Raw genomic sequence first — 21,508 nt, 5'->3', positions numbered from 1 at the left:
CCGTTTCACCTCACTACTTTTCCCCCCAAAATTACAATTAATTCCAGCTTTAAGACTCTCAAACAGGGATTTTTCTTATTAAAAACTCATCACAGCTAAAGGGAATAAAAGATATTATCAAAGCCTTACTTAATATTTTGTTTCAAATGCATTAATGCACTGTTTCCTTTTTCCTGCATCTTTAGTAAAAGGTTAAGAAGATCAATGGTCATGGTTACAGTGCAAGTAAGCCAGCAACTTGACAAAACCCCAACCCTCTTAACTATTTAGTGTTGTAACAGTAAACACAGGTTTCATTAACATTTTATCCCATTGGGCCTGAGATAAGCCCCCTGCTTTTTCAAAACACAGCAGTGTGCCCAATTCTTAACAGAGAGTAAATGGTTTTGATAGGACAGCACATTCTCCCTTGGGATGCCCGTCATTTTCATTTCCTCCCTGCAGATCTGGACTATGTATAATTTTTTTTAAAAAAGTGTTTCTGCTCTGACTGTTGGTCTTTGCAATGATAAGCCGTCAGTGATTGACACGCAGGCTTAGAACAGTTACACACAGTGATAAATCTATTGCCGTGAGACTCATTCATTCTCTAGCATGCAGATTATTCAGGTCATGTAAAAACTTTTATATTTATAAGTGTATAATTATCTTTAACCAATTTCAAAGCAGAAAAGGATGAGAAGTGAAGATTAGCATTTTGCTGTACAAGACCAACAGGATGATGTTATATGCATGGGAAACATATCAGGAGGACGGGAGGAAGGTTTATTTATGCTTTTGGGAAGAAGGATGAGGCTGTGTGTTAGAGTTTTAAAAATTTGCAGATTAGCTGAGTCTAGTGTGTTTTTGTTGTTTGACAGAGGCAACCACCAGTGGCACAGGTTGACTTTAGGCTAGCCCAGCTTGACCACTGTTGAGTTTATACAGAATTGCAAAGTTGGCCAATAGAACAATTTTTCTGTGAAATTTTGAAGTTTTCAGTTAAAGAGTTTGCAGTGCACCCTTTTGCAACATTTTGTGTATTGTATTACATCATAATTTCAATAAAATTTGATATATTTTGCACTTGATATTTTTATCTTGCAGCACTATACAGGTGAGGAAAGATGCACAAGAAGGTTAAGTGATTTGCTCAAAGCAAAGTCAGTAACTGAGTGAAAAAATAAAAACCTTAGCTTCCTGAATCTCACTCCTCTAATCTTGCTGTAGGTAAGCATCTTCACAGAGTAAACGTATTTAACAAGGCAAGAATCATTCATGAGAATTAAGAGTTTTCATCATTTAAGTAAATGAAAAAAGTTATCCCTTATAATTTTGCACTTTATGTTGGTCAACGAGGCAAGATTAATATATTATGCATTTCAGTGAATAGTCACAAAAATGTTACCATTTGTTGATCTACTGTTGGAAACCACCCACACCAATGCAGACTCTAACTAATCTGATTGTCAAGGTTGTTGGTAATAAGAAACATCAGGTTAATAGTTTTATTTGTACACAATTCATATTTACAATTATTACTATTCAATATTTTATATAAAACAAGTTACAATATGCAAGATTTCCAAATGACAAATGCATATCAAACTAAGTTTACAAGACATCATGAAGCTTTATCTTAAAAATACCTTCAGCAAAATAAAACTCCCATTCTGTCATTCAATCTGATTTAAAAAAATATGATTAGAAATATACAATTTAAAAAAAAAATCAGGATGAGCAGTACTGATTATTCAGTACATTTTAAAGAACTTTCCAGACTCTGTACACAAGACAAATGAAAGTCTGCAAACCATTATTATAAAATTGCAGAACAATCTGATTAACATAATTGTTGATTTTTCTTCCACTTAAAATGTGCGTCTCATTTTATACAAATCCTAGCTTAATAGTTTTTGTCCAGTCTTTAAAAACAGCAGCACATCTGCAGCACTTTCCTATTTACAGTTGGAACAACAGGTCAAGATCTGGGAGTAACTTTAATATAAATTACTGACACTTTGCTGAAAAGCAGCAACTTGACCCAAGATACCCAATAGTTACTATGTATTTTAAGTAGGATTTTCACTATATATATATCAGTATAAAAGGGTGGATGGTGAAAAAATGATGGGCCACCCACCCAGAATTATACATCCATCACAGCAGGGATAATTAGCTTCTCAGCACACACGAGTACTAGGTCTCCAGCTGCCTGTTTTACATGTACATTCCATTTGGCACACTTTCTCCCCTCGCTTTCAGAATTGCGGGTAGACAACTTTGGTACATATGGTGCAAATGCAAGGCAAAATGTCAGATTGAAAATACGAGCTAAATGTTAAAATTACATAGGCTCTGAGGAGGTAAAGTTGGTCGCTAAATAGTAATGCTGATTTGAATAGTCAAATACAGAATGGCAGTAGCATTTGTGCGTTTCTCTGCAACCGTAAGATGTACGGAAGTGAAAAATGGTAGCCCAGAATCTTCATACCTAACAAAACTGTGAAACTGTTTAGAGACTTTCACTATATGTAATAGACATTTGTGATGGGCTTTGTTTTTCAGTTAAAATCAGTATTTGATGTTTAAAACAATGATACAAAATTGAAAGTCCGAGAGTTAATCTGTTTTTTTAAAATGTAATTTCAAAGTTTGCTAAAACTTCAAATGTTGAGGTGATTCTTAAAAAAGAAACCCTAGTCTGATTCTTTTCAGGTTCAACGGAAAGTACAAACAACTCAACCTGTGCATATGTATAAGCAAATTATACCTATTACATTATTTTGGGGGCAGACTTTAACTGAACAAATCAGTTCAATATTTGCCAACAACAGACGACTCCTCAGTTTCACTTCAGTGCTGAGGTAAAGCACAAACATGTACACAAAATATGAAAATACTTAGAAAACAAAGAACTGGGAAGGCAGCCGGGAAGTTAAAACTACTACATACTGTCCAAAAGCCTTATTGTGTTTTTTTTAATTTACTCCTCCCAACCACCTTACTATCCCCTCATTCAGCTGTTTAGGCTTGTAAAAAGTGGAACTGTGACCTCCCCAGGGTTAGGACATTTAAAATTTTTTTACCTGTACAGCACCTAGCACCATGGTGTCCCTTTCAGCTTTAGAGGCAAACATTTTATTTTTTGAAAAAGATCAAGGAGCTCCAGTTATTACAGTGGAGGCAAAAATCTCTTGCCTTGCGTCACTCAGGTAATAAAAGGAGTGGAATCCCTCACAATGTCCCTGCTGGGGATTCTACCCACCTGGAGTTGCACGGAGCCAGTATAGCAGGGCATAGGTGGCCCAAGATGGGGAGGAGGGAAGGGTGAGAGTGTGGAATGTGTTATGCATCAGCTATCCACAACAGGCAGACAGTCCCATCTGGCACAAGTTAAGAGCAACTGCTAGGCTGGCTCTGACCAGGATAGGGGTAGAGAATCATGAGTTTTGAGTGTTGTCTCTGTTATTATCTCCCCACTCTCTTGGGCTGCCCTGGCAGCTGCTGGAAAGGATGGGGCAGAGGGAAGTCACCCTTTACTAGGTGCTCCCCTACGTTCAGGCAGGCAGCTGCTCAGAGCATTCCAGGCTTACCCAAGAACTGCAGCTGCAGAAGTGAGAGGTATGGGGGAGGCAGCCCCCACAGGGCCTGGGCTGACACACACACTTTGGTTTAAAAAAGAAAAATCCACAAGGATTGTTCAGGGAGCACATTTTCAATTAATCATTAACTGCACATCCTCTCTTCTGGGTCACCGGTGGAAGTTGGACTCGCCAGTCTAGCACAACAGGGCCTCTAATTCTTCATCAGTGTAAAGAGCGCTCTGCTCCCCCAAATAAAAAAAACAAAGGGGCTATGTTAGCAGAGAGGGAATTGTTTTAAAAAACCCATTGACTCATTTTGTCCCTCCTCCCTTCACAAGGTTAGCAAGGCTCTTGTCCCCAGAATGATGTGGCTCAGCCTCTCGCTCCCAATTGCTCTGAAAGACAATATAAACACTATGGGCTTGGCTACACTTACAAATTTGCAGCGCTGCAGCAGGGTGTGAAAACACACCCTCTGCAGCGCTGCAAATTGCGGCGCTGCAAAGCGCCAGTGTGGTCAAAGCCCCAGCGCTGGGAGCCGCGCTCCCAGCGCTGTCTGTTATTCCCCACAGGAAGGTGGAGTACGGACAGCGCTGGGAGAGCTTTCTCCCAGCGCTGGTGCTTTGACTACACTTAGCGCTTCAAAGTGCTGCCGCGGCAGCGCTACCGCGGCAGCGCTTTGAAGTGTAAGTGTAGCCAAAGCCTAAGATTACCATCTCCCTGGAGACAAGTCTCTCTCAGCTGTACAAAGCAAAGGAGCAAAGTCAGATGAATCAACAGGGTTTCTTCTTCCAAAAAAAAGAAAAAAAAAGATATTAAATACCTCTTCAAGGTTTTGATTCCATACTGGAAGAACCTTTTCTTCTATCTTCTTTACATTCAAGTTTGTATAATTAAAAAGTTCAGAACAATTTGGGAGGTGCTTCCGTTAACTTAACAAGTAACCATATCCTGGACTAATACTCTTCTGCCTTTAGCATCAAAAGCTAGTCAAGCCAACATATTGTTACTTACACTATCTAGGAAACACCCTTCAATTACCATGATGATTTTTTTTAATGCTCTAATAAGGGGATTAAATTAGACCTAGGTGTTGAACCTTGCCTAGCACTGTTTAAATTTAGTAGAAACATTCCCTCCCACTGCAAGACAGTAGGTCTTTCTTCAGGACAAAAAAAACCTCTGCTGAGTAACATTTCAACCTTCCTCCCCAGATGTATTTATACAGAACTCATAAAAACAAACCTCTTTTTACTGTTGGCTATGCAGTAACAGATCTGTTCTGAGGGGTGTGCACATGTCAAATGTGATGTTGGCAAACAAAGATACTGGGGGGGAAATAAGCTGTTCAAATATAATAGGATAAATCTGGAGGGAAAAACTTTTCTGATTTAGAAGAGAGTACTGAAAAAGAAATAAATAAAATTTCAAATCCTAGGTCACCTTTAAAAAATTACAATGACATTTAACAGATAATTAGGTATCATGGGCTTTTTTTTTTGGTAAACAAAAGTACGTGGATGTTTCAAGGAGCACCGCCACCTTGAAATAACTGTTTTTAAAAAATGACTGACTACACCTGCTCCCCACTGCCAATTTCAGTGGTTTTACAATCACAACTCATTTTTTTTAAGTGCCTCTATTTCCCCTAACCCCAGTATGGAAGAAAATGATTAAACAAGGGAAACTATGACAATGACCATAAAGATGGTCTGATGCATAAACTTTAGGAACTATTACCATGTCTGAAAGATTGAGTACCTTAGGTATTACCTGTAGCACAAGTAGGTAAAAAGTTTTCAACTAGCCATGTAATCTAAGTTGATGGTGCTGCTTTAAATTATAAACTCTGGTAGGAAAAATCAATGTTTTCAAGCAATTTGAGCAACTAAAAGCTATTACTAATAAAACAGTTAACAGCTTTTAGTTAATTTTTTTTTTTTTAAAAACCCTTTGAAATAAAGCAGTCTTTGGCGTACAGTAATTAGTTTGGGTATTTAACATTACAGCTTCATAAAAAAATCCATACAAAATAAGGAAGGCTATCCAAATCAACAGGAAAGTACAATGTTATGAGAATAAAATCTTGCCTTCCCAAGATTTGCTCTGTATTGGACACTGAGATCAGCTTGGACGGACAACAGTGAATTAAATATTTAAAAGCTCCCACCACATCTTCACTTCTTATGGTGGCCAGCAGCTAAGTGATTGCCATCACAATTACACACATGCATCATACCCACTAGTAAACCCTCTTTATAATAGAGAGTTTAGATATTTACACCTGAGTCTAAATTTACAAGGTGGTTTTTTTTTTTTTTAACATTTGAGAAAACGTTTAGAATTAGAAAGCTGAACTGTTTGTCAAGCATCTTAAACTGGTCATTTTCTTCTACAAATTAGGAGGAGTTTTTCTGCTAAATCTTAGCTGCATTTTGCAGCTAATTTCTTTGAAAGGAAAGACTTTTAAAGTTCCATAGCAATATTCCATTCCCCCACCCCTCCAGAGCATCCTCTTCAGTCACTTCTTTTTACTTAACGCAGCACTGTCCTGGTCCTTGGTATGGAGTGACCACTGAAATGATAAAAAACAGATTTTGAGGAATAAAAACCATCCAATTTTAAATTCAAAAAACAAAGCAAGTGCAAAATCTTTCTAACATTTCTGCCAGTGTAAGCTAAGCATAATAGTACAAAGCAAAAATTGTAAAAAAAAAAGACTTGATACTTTTATAGAGAATAAATTATCAATTGTAAAGAAAGCACAGACTACTGTTCTGATTACAAAGAGTAGGAAAAAAGCCTTTGTAAAGAAAAAGCAGAAGATTCAAAGTACCATAATTTCATTAAACGCATTTGCTGTAAAGCATTCCTTTTCCTTTTCTCCTTCTGAGGTATCAGACTGTGGGAAAAGTAGAAAAGAATGGAAAAGAAATATTAATTTTTTTAAAGCTAGAATTAGATCACAAACAGACAAAGCTCTGGTGTGCTTCTCTGGTGAGAAAAAAAGCTAAGAGACCTATAAATTAATTGTTGCATATATTTCCCCTTTCCTGCCAACAGAGTCACAATTATTCCTTGGCATAATGATTCCTATAGTCCAATTCCACTGAACCCCCCAAATCCTCACTACACACACTATTTCCTCTCTTCTAAATTGCTAACAACAAAGGAGCTCAAGAACTTGTTAAATACATGGAGCGCTAATAGTGTAATGAGTGGGACAATAGCTTAATTTCTATCCATTTTGAAGGGAAGAGGGTTCTGTTAGTTTCTTTACTTCATGCAGCTGGTGTTGGAATTTCTCAAGCCTCTACTGGATAGTTTACAAGGGGGGGTAGAAGGGGGTCCTTTTCCTGGCTCAGTCACTGCCTTGCTGTGTGCCTCCATTTCCCAGTCTGTAAAGTGGGGATATGAACACATGCTGTGTCCACCTCTGTAAAGCACTTTGAGTTCCATGGATGAAAAGCAGTTTAAGTGCTCAGTAGTAGGATTATTCCAGTTTTTTGTTTCAAGATGGGATAAGTATTAAATGTTGCCTCTACTGTAAATGGTCCAATTAAATAGATTAACAATAAGAATTTAAGGAGTGTCTGCATTCTGGAAGGAAGAGAGAAGAGGATAACATTTCACCATAAAATGATCTGATAAATGCACTTTGTAAAATGTGAACTCTGACCTATCACTTATGGACCAATCTACAACAGCCATGTCCTAGCGATGGGAAAGTGAGGTGCCAATTGATCAAGTCAGTTAACCTAATGTCACAGAGCAGATCATGACCCTAGGCTGCAACATGAATCCCTGGCAGTTCCATTACATTCTCTCATCCACATCCATGGCAAACAAAGTGCCATGTTAATACCCCCTCTCATTCTGGACAGCCAGGCATTGACAATGGCAGATATATAGCGTCACCTGAAGGAAAAGGCAAAATATTGTACATATTGGCTTGATTGAACAATCATGAGATGGCTTCATAAATCTCATCAGAAAACTTGAAGTAAATATTGTAGTTTTACTGAGAGATGAGTTATTCTGGACCTACTACTTAATGATTTCTTCACAGTTTGAAGGATGAGGAAGGACTCAAATCTGAGGATATAATGCTAAGAATGAATTTTTGATCACAGACTGATTCAGCTACAACAAAAATGAAATCTGAAGAAATCAATGCAATACCTATAAATAAAATGAGATTCAATGAAAAAAATGGAAACAGGGGTCATATAGGAAAGACTATTAAAATACACAGACACCAAATAAAAGAGTACTGGCTAGGCATTGATGTCCAAAGAATCAAAGGGTTTATATTGGATGATAAAGTTTATATAGATACAATAATACTGTGTCACAAAAGACATGCTGAGTTAGATTAACAACAATACTACAGTATTAATAGAAGTCAGAACTGTTCTCCTCTACTCTGCATTTATTAGGCTTGAATTGGAATAATGCAGTCAGTTTGGGGGGACACCCCCCCTTTTTTTTTTAATAAGACAAAGTTGAATAAACTTCAGGCAAAAACGATGGGAAGCCAGTTTTTGTTTTGTTTTGAATACACTAATGGAAGCTCCATGATGTGACCCATTGATTGCATATCCTTTACCAAATGGAGAGCTGCAAAAGCCATCTCATTCTGTGATAGACTGGCTTCATACAAGATTTCTCCAGAGGCTACAGGTAAATAAAAACACATCCATATCGTAGGGAGGACATTCTTTATAATGCCCATCAGAGGGTATAAATTTAATCACATGATGTGTATATGAACTACAACCAAGCTGCCTTTTTTTTCGTGGAAAAAGAACTCCAGAATTGTGACCCTATTGGATGGCACTATTTTGCATTGAGATATCTTGAATGGCAGGATCTGGTCATCAACTGATTGAAGCAGTATGGTCTCAAAGTTAAGTATCAGAAACATGATCAGATACAGTTTAAAGTGAAAAATCTGGGACAGAAGTTTCAGAAGCAGTGTCAGAAAGCCAAATTACAAATACTCTACAAAGTTAGTGCTCATTTATGAACTGAGGAATCCCTCATCTGTAAGAGCACAAGTCTTTCCTCAGAGCCAGAAGGCATCATGCTAGGTTTGTAAAAGATCTTCAAGTGGCAGCACTTCTTCATATAATAATTTATCAGAAGGTCTTTTTTCATTGTGACAAATGAGAAGAAAGGAACTGGGGAATGCCTGCTGTTCTCTAGGAGGGAGGATCTATTCATAAGGATGCTTTCCAGGAACTGAAACGGTATGTCACTGAATGTACAAATAGCTACAGAGCTAAGAGGCTCAAAAACAGAAGAGGCATGAAGAATATAAGAAATAGCCAGAACCAGAGAGGTCAGCATGGACAGAAATCAGTACTGATAAAAACAATGCAGTCAAGGCGACCTAATCAAACCAAACAATTATACAAAAACTAAATATAGCTTTTAACTATTTGTTAATATGAATCAAATGGTATATAATACCCTGAAAATTCTCTCAATGTTACATTAGAAGTGACCTGCAGGTTATCTTTTACCAACCATTAGAGGATTTATTTTGTTTGTTATTTTTAAAATAGTTTGCATTTAAGGATAAGGGCAGAAGGAAGAGAAGAGAAAAGGAAAATCTACAAAAAACACTACCACATACTAAGTTTGTATTTATGGCACATAAACACCAACTCATAAGTCCTAGTTGCAAGTCTAACGATTCACTCCTCCCAACAAAATAAGGCTCTTCTCGTCAGCATTTATTGATAGACTAATTAAAAGATATTCACAACAAGCACAAGACAAAAAATTGTCACTTTCAAAAATAAACTATTTGAAACTGCTGTATGACATACAAGCCACAGATTATATGTGATTTGGATTTAATTTGTTTAGCTCTTTTGTTTTCAAACTGAAAGTTGCAAGCCCTCTTGGCAGTTTCACTCCCAAAAAAGAGAAATATATATTTGGTATCTCTCTTCCACAATGTACTGATATCTGTGAATGTGAAAGAGGACAGCACTAGAAAAAAATATACTGATGGCTTTAAATTCCCCTAATTAATGGTTGTGTAACCTACAGATTCTGAGCTAGAATCTCATGCTCATTTCCAGCACAACTTGGGAGGGTCTAGGTCTGCATACTTGCTTTGCACATGGATAGATACAAGAACTCGTGTGGTAGCTGTCAGAAGTAAATATACTTTGTACCCATGTGCTTACACACAAAGTGGCACTCACACTCTTGTTCTAAACCATCTACATTTTTAATTCTCCATGTGCTTGTAGAGCAGACTACCTAGTTTAAATTCTGAATCCTTTTCCCATTATAAAATCTCATTACCAGTACTATATCTCATATCACTCTCACACACACACACACACACACACACACTTTCTGTGCATTTTCTACACCTCTGTGATACAAAGCCAGTGTGCTTCTATGGTTTATTTTCTCATATCTCAGTGGTCAGTCCAATTCCTCTTAGTTTTTATATTTCTTTCTCTTTCCATATTAATCCTTGCCAAGACAAAGGAGGATTCCCTCCCCCAAAAGTGAACTGTGAAATGTCATCTAACGTTTTCGCTCAATATTGAAGATACCCTCTTTTCCACACAAGACAAGGAAATAGATCTTTTCCTATGCTGAATGGTTGGCTTCAATCATCCATGTTCTTTGACTTTCCAGAAAGAGTGGAACTTTTAATGTTTATTTTCTTATTGGATGGTTAGACCAATAGAAAAAAGGATGACAATACATTTGATCTTACAGCAGTAGAGAAGGGTGTTACAGAGGAAATATTTATGAACATTTGACAGAAGTTAGTTCTTTGCCATCTGAATTTCTAATTTGTTGCACTTGTACTGTTTCTCAACTCCCCCCAGCACCCTTCCCTCCACCACACTGTCATATACAATCTCTCACCAGTTTTTTTAAAATTTGTTTCTGGAGAGGTTTCTACATAATACCTGTAGATATTGTGATGGGAACTATTAAATCAGCAAACTCCTAAATCAGTAATCCTTAAATCATACATAATAACCACAATACAAGTCTCCCAGTTTCCAGAATTCACTCAGAAATGTATGACACAAGAAATTCAAAGCTCCAGTCTCATTACATGATACATTTTAAAATATTTTAATTAATTCCTTGTCACTAGGAGGCTAATATTCCCTCAGACAAAGTCCATCATCAGCAATGGACATGCCAGCTCAAAAGAGTAACTCTCACCTTTTTAAACTGCTTTTTCTTGCAGCAGACCTGGTAGTTCTTTTATTAATGTCTGCACTGCCAGAAATGCTAGGTTCAGACGTTTTACTTTTCTGAACACTGGACTGTAGAATTACTCTGAAAAGAGTCGGAAAAAGAAAATTATATAACCTGAAAGTTTACCAGGAAAAAAAACGGATAAGAGGATATAATACTGTAGCACAAAGAACAGATATATCGGTATATGTGTCATATGGCTCTCCACAAATAATTCTTGAAAAAGGGTTCTTCGCAGACTGAGGTATACAACTTCCCCTTGGTAATGCCTTGTTAGTAAGTTAATTCTTGCAGTATTACTAGTTTATTTTTACTTTACCTATTTTACATTCAATAAGATTGTCAAAGTGCTTTTCTTTTAGCATTACCACCTTTTTAGGAAGAAGGGGAGAAGGTAGAAATGAAGTGAATAAAAAGCTGATATTTTAAGTGCTTCGTACTGAAAGAGCGAGCAACATGAAGAGCCTAATAGAGAAGCAAATGTTATTTTCTCACAAATGACATCTCGGCTGATGCAAAAGGAATCACAACTCTCAACAGCTCCTGAAGATCAGAGTCCAAATCTCCAACCCATAACATGGTCATCTGGAACACACAGTCTGTAAAAAGCTTTGTTACAGTTGACCCGGGACAGTTTTTAGTTGATAATGCTGGTATTTTGCTGTTAGAAAACAGGGAGTGACCACACCACACTTGTGGCATGCTTTTCAAAAATGCTGACCACCCGGCATCTCCCAGTAGACACTGGCAGCAACAGGCACAAAACACTCTTTAAAAATCAAGTCACTTGTACCCTTTGCCATCCCCCATTTTCCCCTATCTCTTTCGTTTTGCCTTGCCACATCCCACCATGTTTCTGCTTACACTATGGGAGAGACTTTTTTTTAAAAATTACTCCATATGGCACCTGCCACACTTTTGGATACTCAGTTAATAAATAATAATTATTATATAACAGAAGGGTAGGAGGGAGTCTCCTCTCATGACATCAATTAAATCATTTTAGCAAGGCATTTCCCACTCAATTTGAACTCTGCCCTCACAGAACCAACTAGATTCTGAAACTATTGTAAGTATAATTTGTCCATGAAGTGAAATAGTTCATTGTTATGGGTGCCACACATTCTGGTTACTTTACCTTACAAAAGGTCCTGTGGCACCTTATAGACTAACAGATGTATTGGAGCATAAGCTTTCATGGATGAATACCCACTTCGGTATTCACCCACGAAAGCTTATGCTCCAATGCGTCTGTTAGTCTATAAGGTGCCACAGGACTCTGTCACTTTTTACAGATCCAGACTAACACGGCTACCCCTCTGATACTTTACTTTACAAAAACTTGAGTTCTTTGAGATGTGTGGTCCCAATGTGTAGTCCACTTGAGGTGCACAGGCATTTGATGTGCCTAAGACCAGAAGATTTTTCTTTAGTAGTGTCCACTGATCTGTGTCTGCGCACTCTGAACACAAGGCATAAAGGCTCAGCGTGGACAGGCCGCCTCTCCAGCTCCTACACCATCAAAAATCACTTTAGGAAAGGATCTGAAGTAGAGGGGAAGGAAGTCAGGTAGTGGAATACATATAGGGACCACACACAACTCCAGTTACTGTAAGGTAAGTAACATGAATTTCTTCTTTGAGTGATGGTCCCTATGAATATGTCACATGAGAGGACTCATTGAGGAGGAGGGTGTGAGGACCCCGATGTACTACAGATTGCAGGACACATCTGTTGAAAAAGCTTGTACCAGGGCATAATGTCTAGCAAAAAGATACACACAGAACCACATGTTGCTGTTCTACAGAAAGTAGCTTTTCTTCAGGATGTCTCCTAAGAGAGCCTGGGTTCTGGTCAAGTGGGCTCTCTCACTTTGTGGAGGAGGTGTCACCATTAGCTCATAGCAAAGCAGGATGAAACCTGAAATCCATTTGTAAAGTGTCTGTGAGGAAATTACTTCCCCTTTCATCCATTCAGTAAAGGAAACAGTGTCAGAGATTTCCTGAAGGGTTTTGTCTTGCAGATAGAACACCAAGGCTCAACAGACATCCAAAGAATGGAGCTTCCTCTGTTTTCTGGTGGTGTGAGGTTTTGGGTAGAAAACAGGTAGATATATGACCTAATTTAAAGTGGAATTTGGAGGAAACTTTTGGAATGAACGTGGGGTGTAACATCAAAGAAATCTTACACTTCTGGAAGACCATGTAGGGAGAGTCTGCCGTAAGGAATCCAAAGTCACTTACTCTTCTGATGGAGGTGACTGTGGTCAGAAAGGCCACCTTCAAAAGACAGATGAAGGTAGCAGGAAACTACAGGTTCAAAAGGAGGATTAATGAGTGCTGACAATGAGAGACTGAAGACTCAAATTGGTATAGGTTTCAGTACTGGGAGGAAAGGTTCTATCAAGGCCGTTTGAAAACCTCACAATGGATAAAGACCAAAACAGTTTTCCACTACAGAATGGAAGGCCTTAATCATTGCCAAATGCACTTTCAGTGAGCTGAGTGATAAATCAGACATTTTTAACATAAAGGAACTAGTCCAGAATGGTAGGGATCTCTGAGCCCTTTGGACGTATCTGAGGATGCAGACATCAGATAGAAAATTTCTTCCATTTCATCAGAGACACTTTTCTGCTATTATTGAGAATGGATTGTTCTGCCTCTGAACCTGACCTCTCTAAGCTCATCATCCATCCAAATACCAGGCTTAGACTGAGCAATGCTGGATTTGGATGAATGGTCTTGCCTTTCTCCTAAGTCAGCTGGTTCAGAGCTGGACAGGAAGCCATCTGAAGGAAGCTGGTGAACCAAAACTGTCTCAACCACTAGGATTGGCCAATGCTTTTTTCCTGCTTGATTTTCCTCAGGCTTGAGGTAAGAGGGGAATGGGTGGCAAAGCATCCATTAGTGGTGCTGACCATTTTACTAGGAATGCCTCTTCTCAGGAATTGTACCCCTGAGCTGCCTGGGAACACTAGACTAGGCATTTCTAGTTTTCTTGGCACAAAAAAGACATCCCACAACAGGAATCCTCACTGTCAGAAAATGCTCTGTATCACTGAGCTATGAAGTTTTCAATCCTGGTCTGTGGAACTGCCTGCTGAGGCTGTCTGCCAAAGCGTTCATTACTCCTGGAAAATGCACTGCCAAGAGAGTGATCTGGTGTCAGATATACCAATTCCAGAGACTGATCATCTTCATGCAAAGAGTGGTGGTCTGCTCTGCTTCATGTTTGTTCATGCAGGGCTCCCCGGGGGGGGGACAAGTGGGGCAATTTGCCCCGGGCCCCACAGGGCCCCCCACGAGAATACAGTATTCTATAGTACTGCAACTTTTTTTATGGAAGGGGCCCCCAAAATTGCTTTGCCCCAGGCCCCCTGAATCCTCTGGGCAGCCCTGTGTTCATGTACTATAGTGTAGTCATATTGCCCAACATACTGAATATGTAGGACATGGATGAAAGGCAAAAGCCTTCTGTAGGATTCGAGTACTGCTTGCAGTTGGAGGAGACATGTGAAGCTTGAATCTTGCCAAGTCCAAGAACCTTGAGCCACCTGTTCATCCAGATGTGCTCCCTAGCCCGAGAGGGAGGCATATGCAATTAGTTTCTTCATGGGTGGAGGGGGAACAAAGGTAACCATTACGCCCACAGCTTCTCTTTTCCCACCAGGTCAAAGATCTTGAAAGCACTGTGCGGAACTGACACTCGCTTGCCCAGCTTGTCTCTACTCAGGGCATAAACTGTTTGCAACCACACCTGATGATTCCACAGATGGAGTCCTGTGAAGGATATCACATAGGAGACCATATGGCCTAGGATCTCCCATGGCTCAGTCAAAGCTGGGAGATGAGGTCCGTCAGAGCTTGCAATCCATCCTGGGTAAGTATGCTTTGGCTGTTATCAAATCCAAAACTTGCTCTAGTAAAAGTCTATAGTTTGCACAGAAACTAAAGTGGACATCTCTAGGTTTCCTTCGAGCTATAAGGATTGAAGGAAGCTGAGTAGGGATAGAGCCGCCAACTGTACCTCTTTCCCAGTATGACTGACTTATGAGCAGCAAGTTGTTTAGGGAGGGAAATACTGGGGTGCCCTGCTGATGCTGGTATGCTGCCACCATGGATAGCGCCTTCATGAAAACCCTTGGCCAGTCAAGAGATGGAAGGAAAGCTTTCTGTACTAGTAGTGGTCTAGGCTCACCGTAAAGTGAAGCAACCTCCTGTGTGCTGGGTGAATGTCTATGTAGAAATAGGCGTTCTTCAAATCTAGAGTTGCAAATCAGTTGTCTTTGTTTGATCAGCGGATGAAGATATTTGAGATCCAGAATGGGTCTCCAGCATCCCTGTTTCTTGGGTAGGAGGAAGTATCTTGAATAACAGCCCTTCCCCCATGCTGTGGACGGACCAGTTCTATAGCACATAGACAAGAGGTAGACTCCCAGTTCCAGCTGAGAGTCCTCTTGTGAGAGTGATCCTTGAAGAAGGATGGGAAAGGGAGTTTTGACGTAGGGATGGACAAGTTTTATTGTATAGCATTTGCCGGTGGTAATGATCTCTAGAACCATCTGTCCGACATGATCTGATGCCACACCTGAAAGAAACAGGCTAAGTAGCCACCAAATGGAGCATAGGCCTCCCAGGCTCAGGGCTTCTGCCCCCCCGCTCCTGCCCAGTCTTGGGGGTTCAGCCCCCGTGGCTCCTGCTGTGGCTCCTGCCAGAGCTGAGGCACCCATTTTTCAAATTGTTCATGGCCTCTGGGTACAGGCCCCATGGGCCCATGCCTTAATCCACCACTGACACTAATTAGCAGCTAGGTGCCCATGGTTGGGGCACTCTCACCAGTGCTGGGGAGATCGGACCTACCTCCACCTCTGGGAGCCTCCTTCAGCTGCAGGAAACTCCGCAGCTGCTGCCTTCAGAGCTGGGCACAAAAGTGAGTATGGCAATGCTGCAATCCCCCTACAACGATTTTGGGACTCCCCCACAATCCCCTTTTGGATCAGGACACCCACAGTTACAACACCATGAAATGTCAAGCGTGAACATCTGAAATCGTGAAATTGACCAATTTTAAGACCCTCTGGCCATGAAATTGACCAAAGTGAACTATGAATTTGCTAGGGCCCTAGTTAAAACCATGAAGAGGAACCAGATAAAGCTGGAAGGGCCAGTTTGAAGTTCACTGTATTGACTCAGGAGTCAAAGTCTCTCACCAACTCTACCCATTCCTGATTAATAAGGCCATAGTCCCTGGTAATGAGTTTCTGGAATATCAAAAACAGTGGGATTTTTCTTTTACCATGGAAAACTCTGTGTTTAAAATGGTCTGCTGACCACAGGATATTCGCAGGAACTTTAATAGTTTCCAAGAGTTACACAGAAAGATCCCACTTTCTTCTGGAGAAAAACAGGGAGAAGGCTGCTCCAGAGACATGGACTCATCTCCAGAGAAGAAGTCAGGTAACTGCAGTTGGAGCCCGACTTCTGCAGTGTGGAAGGAGCCAGCTAGGCTTTGTGATGGGTCTGGATGATGTGAGGCTAAAGCTTGATGTTTTCTAGTACTGCTAAAAGACCTCTCTCTAGATGGAGACGCAGTTCGATAAGAGGATGAAGAGCCTAAGGAAGACAGATTACAAAGAGGAAAAGAATGCTGACCCAGCGCAATGTAAAGGCTCAGCAGATGAACAACAGACCTACTGCTGCAAGGGTAAATGTTACCTCTCCAGATAGAAGAATTGAATAAGGCTGGAGACAGCCTTATTGTGCCAAGGAACCCCAGAATGGATCTCAGACTCCACTCCACATGGTAGTAAAGTTTACTCTGGAGGGTCTCAGAACTAAGGCATCAGAACCCACAATCACAGAAACCTTAAGAGGTATTACTGGGGATGGCCCCCTGCCAAATCATATGATAGAGAAAGAGGAGGAATGGCTACCAACTGTCAAAAGACTTATCTCCTTGCACAATCTCAGCACTTAATTGTAACAGAGCAGCTAACATCTATATAGACATCACTGAAACAGAGGTACACAGTACCCAGACATTACCCAGACCTCCCTTGGCTCTGATTAGTCCCCATCAATAACACCCTCTGATCCAAAGAATTATTTGGTAGAGAGGACTCTCTTGTACACTTGCCCCCAGAATCCTCGCTGCAAGACTTCTGTGAATAGGGCTGAAAGGAAATGTCATAGTGAACAAGAAAAACTCTTAAGTGTCAAAAAAGGAGACGCCTCCAGCTCGTTACCCTTCCTTGCTTTCTTGGGGGTTGTTAGGTCAAAGATCCAGTCTGCCCCTACTTTGGAGCCACCGCCAGATCTCACTGAGTTCCAGGCTCAGAATGGCTCCTCTGCAGATGCAGGAATATTTGCCCCATAGCCTTCTCCTTCGATGGCAGATGATGGATGCTTCAGCATCCTCTCTTTTCTGGATCTTTGGGTGTAGTGGAAAGTGAAAGCCACACAACCTATACACTGCCTCCGGGACTGACCTTTGTGCAGGCACCAGAAATGCTGGTCAGTTAGCAACATCTTAGCACTGACATACAGTTAAAAAAAAAAATTCCAGGGCAGATACTTTATCTCCAAACTTTGATTTAGGAATCAGACAGGATTTACACCACAGGTGCCTGGAGACCACACCAAGTTGAACACAGCCACTTTCCCAACAGAATTATACAAAGAAGAGGAATGAAATTAACACAGACTACTCTATTAATAACAAAGCAAACATTCACAACAACTCATAACCATACACAAAGTAATGGAAGAAAATGGCCCAGACAGTTTTGAAGTAAAAAAAACCTCCAGATTCCAAAAATGTGAAGTCTCTTTGTAATTTATATTGCATTATCAAATATTATGTAAATTCTAAGCTTTAATATTAAAAATAAATGGTGTCTTTTCACTGCTGTGGCACAATCGTTAGAATGTGAACCGATCTGCTGTCACTTTGTTAATTCAGTTTGGCAAGAAAGTTGTCTCCAAGCAAACAATACTAACAGCAACGAATGCTAGTATTCCCTCTCCACCAAACTAATCACTTCAAAGCCTAACTGGAACAAGAGACCCTGCCTACCCTACAAAAATAATCATTCTTAAATATGTCTATGGCCACGTCATGTTACAACATGGTTTATTCTTGCTTGTGTGGACAGAAAGGAAATAGTGAGAGAAACTTGTTTTAGTCTTAGCAGGGCTTAAATACTAACATTGAAGCAGCATAAGCAATCTTCCCATAAGAACATAAGAATGGCCATACTGGGTCAGACCAAAGGTCCATCCAGCCCAGTATCCTGTCTGCCGACAGTGGCCAATGCCAGGTGCCCCAGAGGGAGTGAACCTAACAGGTGATCTTTCTCCTGCCATCCCTCTCCACCCTCTGACAAACAAGCTAGTGACACCATTCCTTACCCATCCTGGCTAATAGCATTAATGGACTTAACCTTCATGAATTTATCTAGTTCTCTTTTAAACCCTGTTATAGTCCTAGCCTTCTCAACCTCCTCAGGCAAGGAGTGCCACAGGTTGACTGTGCGCTGTGTGAAGAAGAACTATTTGTTTTAAACCTGCTGCCCATTAATTTCATTTGGCGGCCCCTAGTTCTTATATTATAGGAACAAGTAAATAACTTTTCCTCATTCACTTTCTCCACACCACTCATGATTTTATATACCTCTATCATATCCCCCCTTAGTCTCCTCTTTTCCATCACACAAAACTAAAATTAGAACATCTCCAGAAATGTCAGTCTGTAAGTAGAAAACCTTGGTGGCTAACAGCAACATCAAGGTTGCTAAGTTAAGGAAGCTAAGTAAATGTTCCCACATTCCTCTGCCACATTGCACATTCTTTATACTTTATGGTCTTGACAATGTAAAACAGAGAAATTCAGGTACACATTTAGCTAGGAAAGCAGGAATATAACTAGGGCCCGACCAAATTCATGGTCCATTTTGGCCGATTTGACAGTCATAGGATTTTAAAAATTGTAAATTTCATGATTTCAGCTATTTAAATCTGAAATTTCACCATGTTGTAATTGTAGGGATCCTGGCCCAAAGAAGAGTTGCAGTGGGGTTGCAAGGTTATTGTAAGGGAGATTGTGGTATTGCTGCCCTTACTTCTGCGCTGCTGCTAATGGCAGTAGTGCTGGGCAGATGAAGAGCGGTGGCTGCTAGCTGGGAGCCCAGCTCTCAAGGCAGACCTGCCTCCAGCAACAGTACAGAAGGAAGGCTGGCATGATATGGTATTGCCACCTTTACATCTGTGCTGCTGCCTGGAGAGCTGGGACTTCAGTCAACATCTGCTACTCTCCAGCCACCCATCTCTGAAGGCAACAGTGCAAAAGTAAGGGTGCAATGGTATGGTGTGGCGATCTGTACTTCTGTGCTGCTGCTGGCAGGGCACCACCTTCAGAGCTGGGCACTCAGCCAACAGCCACTGCTCTACGGCCACCCAACTCTGAAGGCAATGCAGGAGTAAGGGTGGCAATACCACGATCCCCTAAAATAACCTTGCAACACTTCCCACCCCCCCCACCCCCCCGCAACTCCCTTTTGGGCCAGGACCCTCAATTTGAGACATGCTAGTCTCCCCCATGAAATCTGTGTATTATAGGGTAAAAGCACATGAAAGACTAAATTTCACAGCAGGAGACCAGATTTCACAGTCCGTGACGCATTTTTCATGGCTGTGAATTTGATAGGAACTTTAAGTGTAACATATTACTAAATATTCATAACGTGGCCAAATTAACATTACTATAGGAATCTTACTTTTTGCTTTTCCTGGCTTTTATATTTTAACTGTGTAACCTTAACACTTACTTTATGTTTTGTGCAGTTAATACAGATCTGCAAATATAAAAAAAAGCATTAAAGCAAATGTGTTAGCAATTTTGATCATCTGTTGGTTGTGAATTTTATCTGAAGGACGTATGCTCTTCCATGACACTATGAAGTTAGGATGACTGTCCATAAGAAACTTAATCCTGCTTCTAGGTCTAAGGCTTAACTATAGGAAACGGTACAATTCTATCAATTACACACACATCCATTATTTCACACATTCATAGATTTTAAGGCCAGAAGGGACCTTTCTGAACATCTAGTCTGACCTCCTATATAACACAGGACATCTCGGTATCAGCTCCTGCTTCAAGTCCAATAGCTCTGGTTGAACTAGAGCATATATCTTTTAGAAAAACATCCAATCTTGATCTGAAAATTGCCAGTGTTGGAGAACCCCCACATCCCTGGGTAAGTTGGTCCAATGGTTAATTATTCTTACTTAAAAGTTTGCATCTTATTTCTAGTCTGAATTTGTCTAGCTTTAACTCTTGCAACCACTGGTTCTTGTTACACTTTTGTGTGCTACATTGAAGAGTGCCCCTGTTATCAAATAATACATGTTCCCCATGTAGGTACTTAAATATTGTGAACAAATCATCCCTTAACCTCCTCTTGATAAGATAAACAGATTGAGTTCCTTAAGCTTATCACTACAAGACATGAGTTCCAATAATTTAATCATTCTCAAGACTCTTCTCTAAGCCATCACCAATTTATCAACATCCTTCTAGACTTTTTGGACACTGTATTTGAGCAGCAGTTGTACTGTAGTGCAAGAAGTTTCCATTTATAATTAATCTGTAATGGAACCTTCACTTTGTTGTTCCATTGCCCAGAACCTTATGTTTTCAAAAGGCACCCTATATTAAACAGAAGTACCTTCATTACTCAGAGACACTGCTTCTGTTCCAGCGAGTACACAGCTCTATCTCTGTTCCAGCGAGTACACAGCACCTTAACAAGCCAAGAATTGTTAAACCAGACATAAATGCAACAACAGCAAGGCTGGTAGGTCCAAACTTCACTTTTTTTTTTATCAACTAGTATGTCAGTGCTTTAAAAATCTCCTGAAATGCTAGTAACTAATGTGGGAATGGGCGACGGGATAGATCACTTGATGATTACCTGTTCTGTTCATTCCCTCTGAAGCACCTAGCACTGGCCACTGTTGGAAGACAGGATACTGGGATAGATGGACTTTTGGTCTGACCCAGAACAGCCGCTCTTATGTACATGAAATGAAGGCAGGAAATCAGCAAAGGTAAGAAAACATGTTAATTTCAAGCTTCACTGGGAAGAGACATACAGGAGCATCTCTCCTCTGGACTGTCTAGAGTTTGTAGAGATTTCTTATATGCTAAAGGAAAATGAAGACCAAGGTTTTAAAAGAACGGGTGCCTAAAGTCCAGTTTTTAAATCTATACTTAGTCAGTAAAAGGCTTGTTTTCAAAAGTACTGAGAGACTCTAGCAGCTCCTACTAATCTCAATTCAGAACCTTTGAAAATCAGGTATATTATTTAGGTGCCTAAATGGGTGCCTATTCTCTGCCTAAGTTGCCTTTGTAGACTACTAAAGATCTTAGCTAGCTAAGATTAATATGACAATTGGGTTTTACCAGTAGGATGGCACCATTTTCTTCATTCAGTGGATGGACATTTAGTCTGAATTTTCTTCCTTAATAAAAGATAAATCTTTCTTTTTTGATCATAGGGTTTCCAGTTATAGGGCTGTGCCACCTGATCAAGAATTGCCTGCACTCCAGGGACTCTGGTTATTGTTTGGGCATTTTTCTTCCTTAACTTTAGAGCAAATTCTTACTTTTGTGGGTGCTGTGGTGAG

At 40.2% G+C, this 21,508-nt stretch overlaps 1 protein-coding gene across 10 annotated transcripts in view; it reads right to left on the bottom strand.

Annotated features, from left to right (window-relative positions):
• The window catches only part of CDC14B (cell division cycle 14B), a 92,479-nt gene that overhangs the window by 17,526 nt on the left and 53,445 nt on the right, over positions 1 to 21,508 (bottom strand). Inside the window, exons 13-15 of one of the 10 annotated variants that reach the window (XM_045020998.1) lie at positions 10,782 to 10,898; positions 6,403 to 6,468; positions 4,193 to 6,141 (exon numbers count right to left, since the gene is read on the bottom strand). The exons of 3 other annotated variants lie outside the window; for them this stretch is intronic. In XM_045020998.1, coding sequence (XP_044876933.1) covers positions 6,102 to 6,141; positions 6,403 to 6,468; positions 10,782 to 10,898 — 223 coding nt within the window. In that variant the 3' untranslated portion in view covers positions 4,193 to 6,101. Of the gene's footprint in view, positions 1 to 4,192; positions 6,142 to 6,402; positions 6,469 to 10,781; positions 10,899 to 19,644; positions 19,672 to 20,547; positions 20,623 to 21,508 lie in introns of those variants that run through there. 6 more of the 10 variants (XM_045020995.1, XM_045021002.1, XM_045021001.1 and 3 more) reach the window with 6 other exon arrangements.

The sequence above is a fragment of the Mauremys mutica genome, chromosome 6 (genome assembly GCF_020497125.1).
Source record: "Mauremys mutica isolate MM-2020 ecotype Southern chromosome 6, ASM2049712v1, whole genome shotgun sequence".
Lineage (NCBI taxonomy): Eukaryota > Metazoa > Chordata > Testudines > Geoemydidae > Mauremys > Mauremys mutica.
This window is presented reverse-complemented; position numbering and strand designations above follow the sequence as displayed.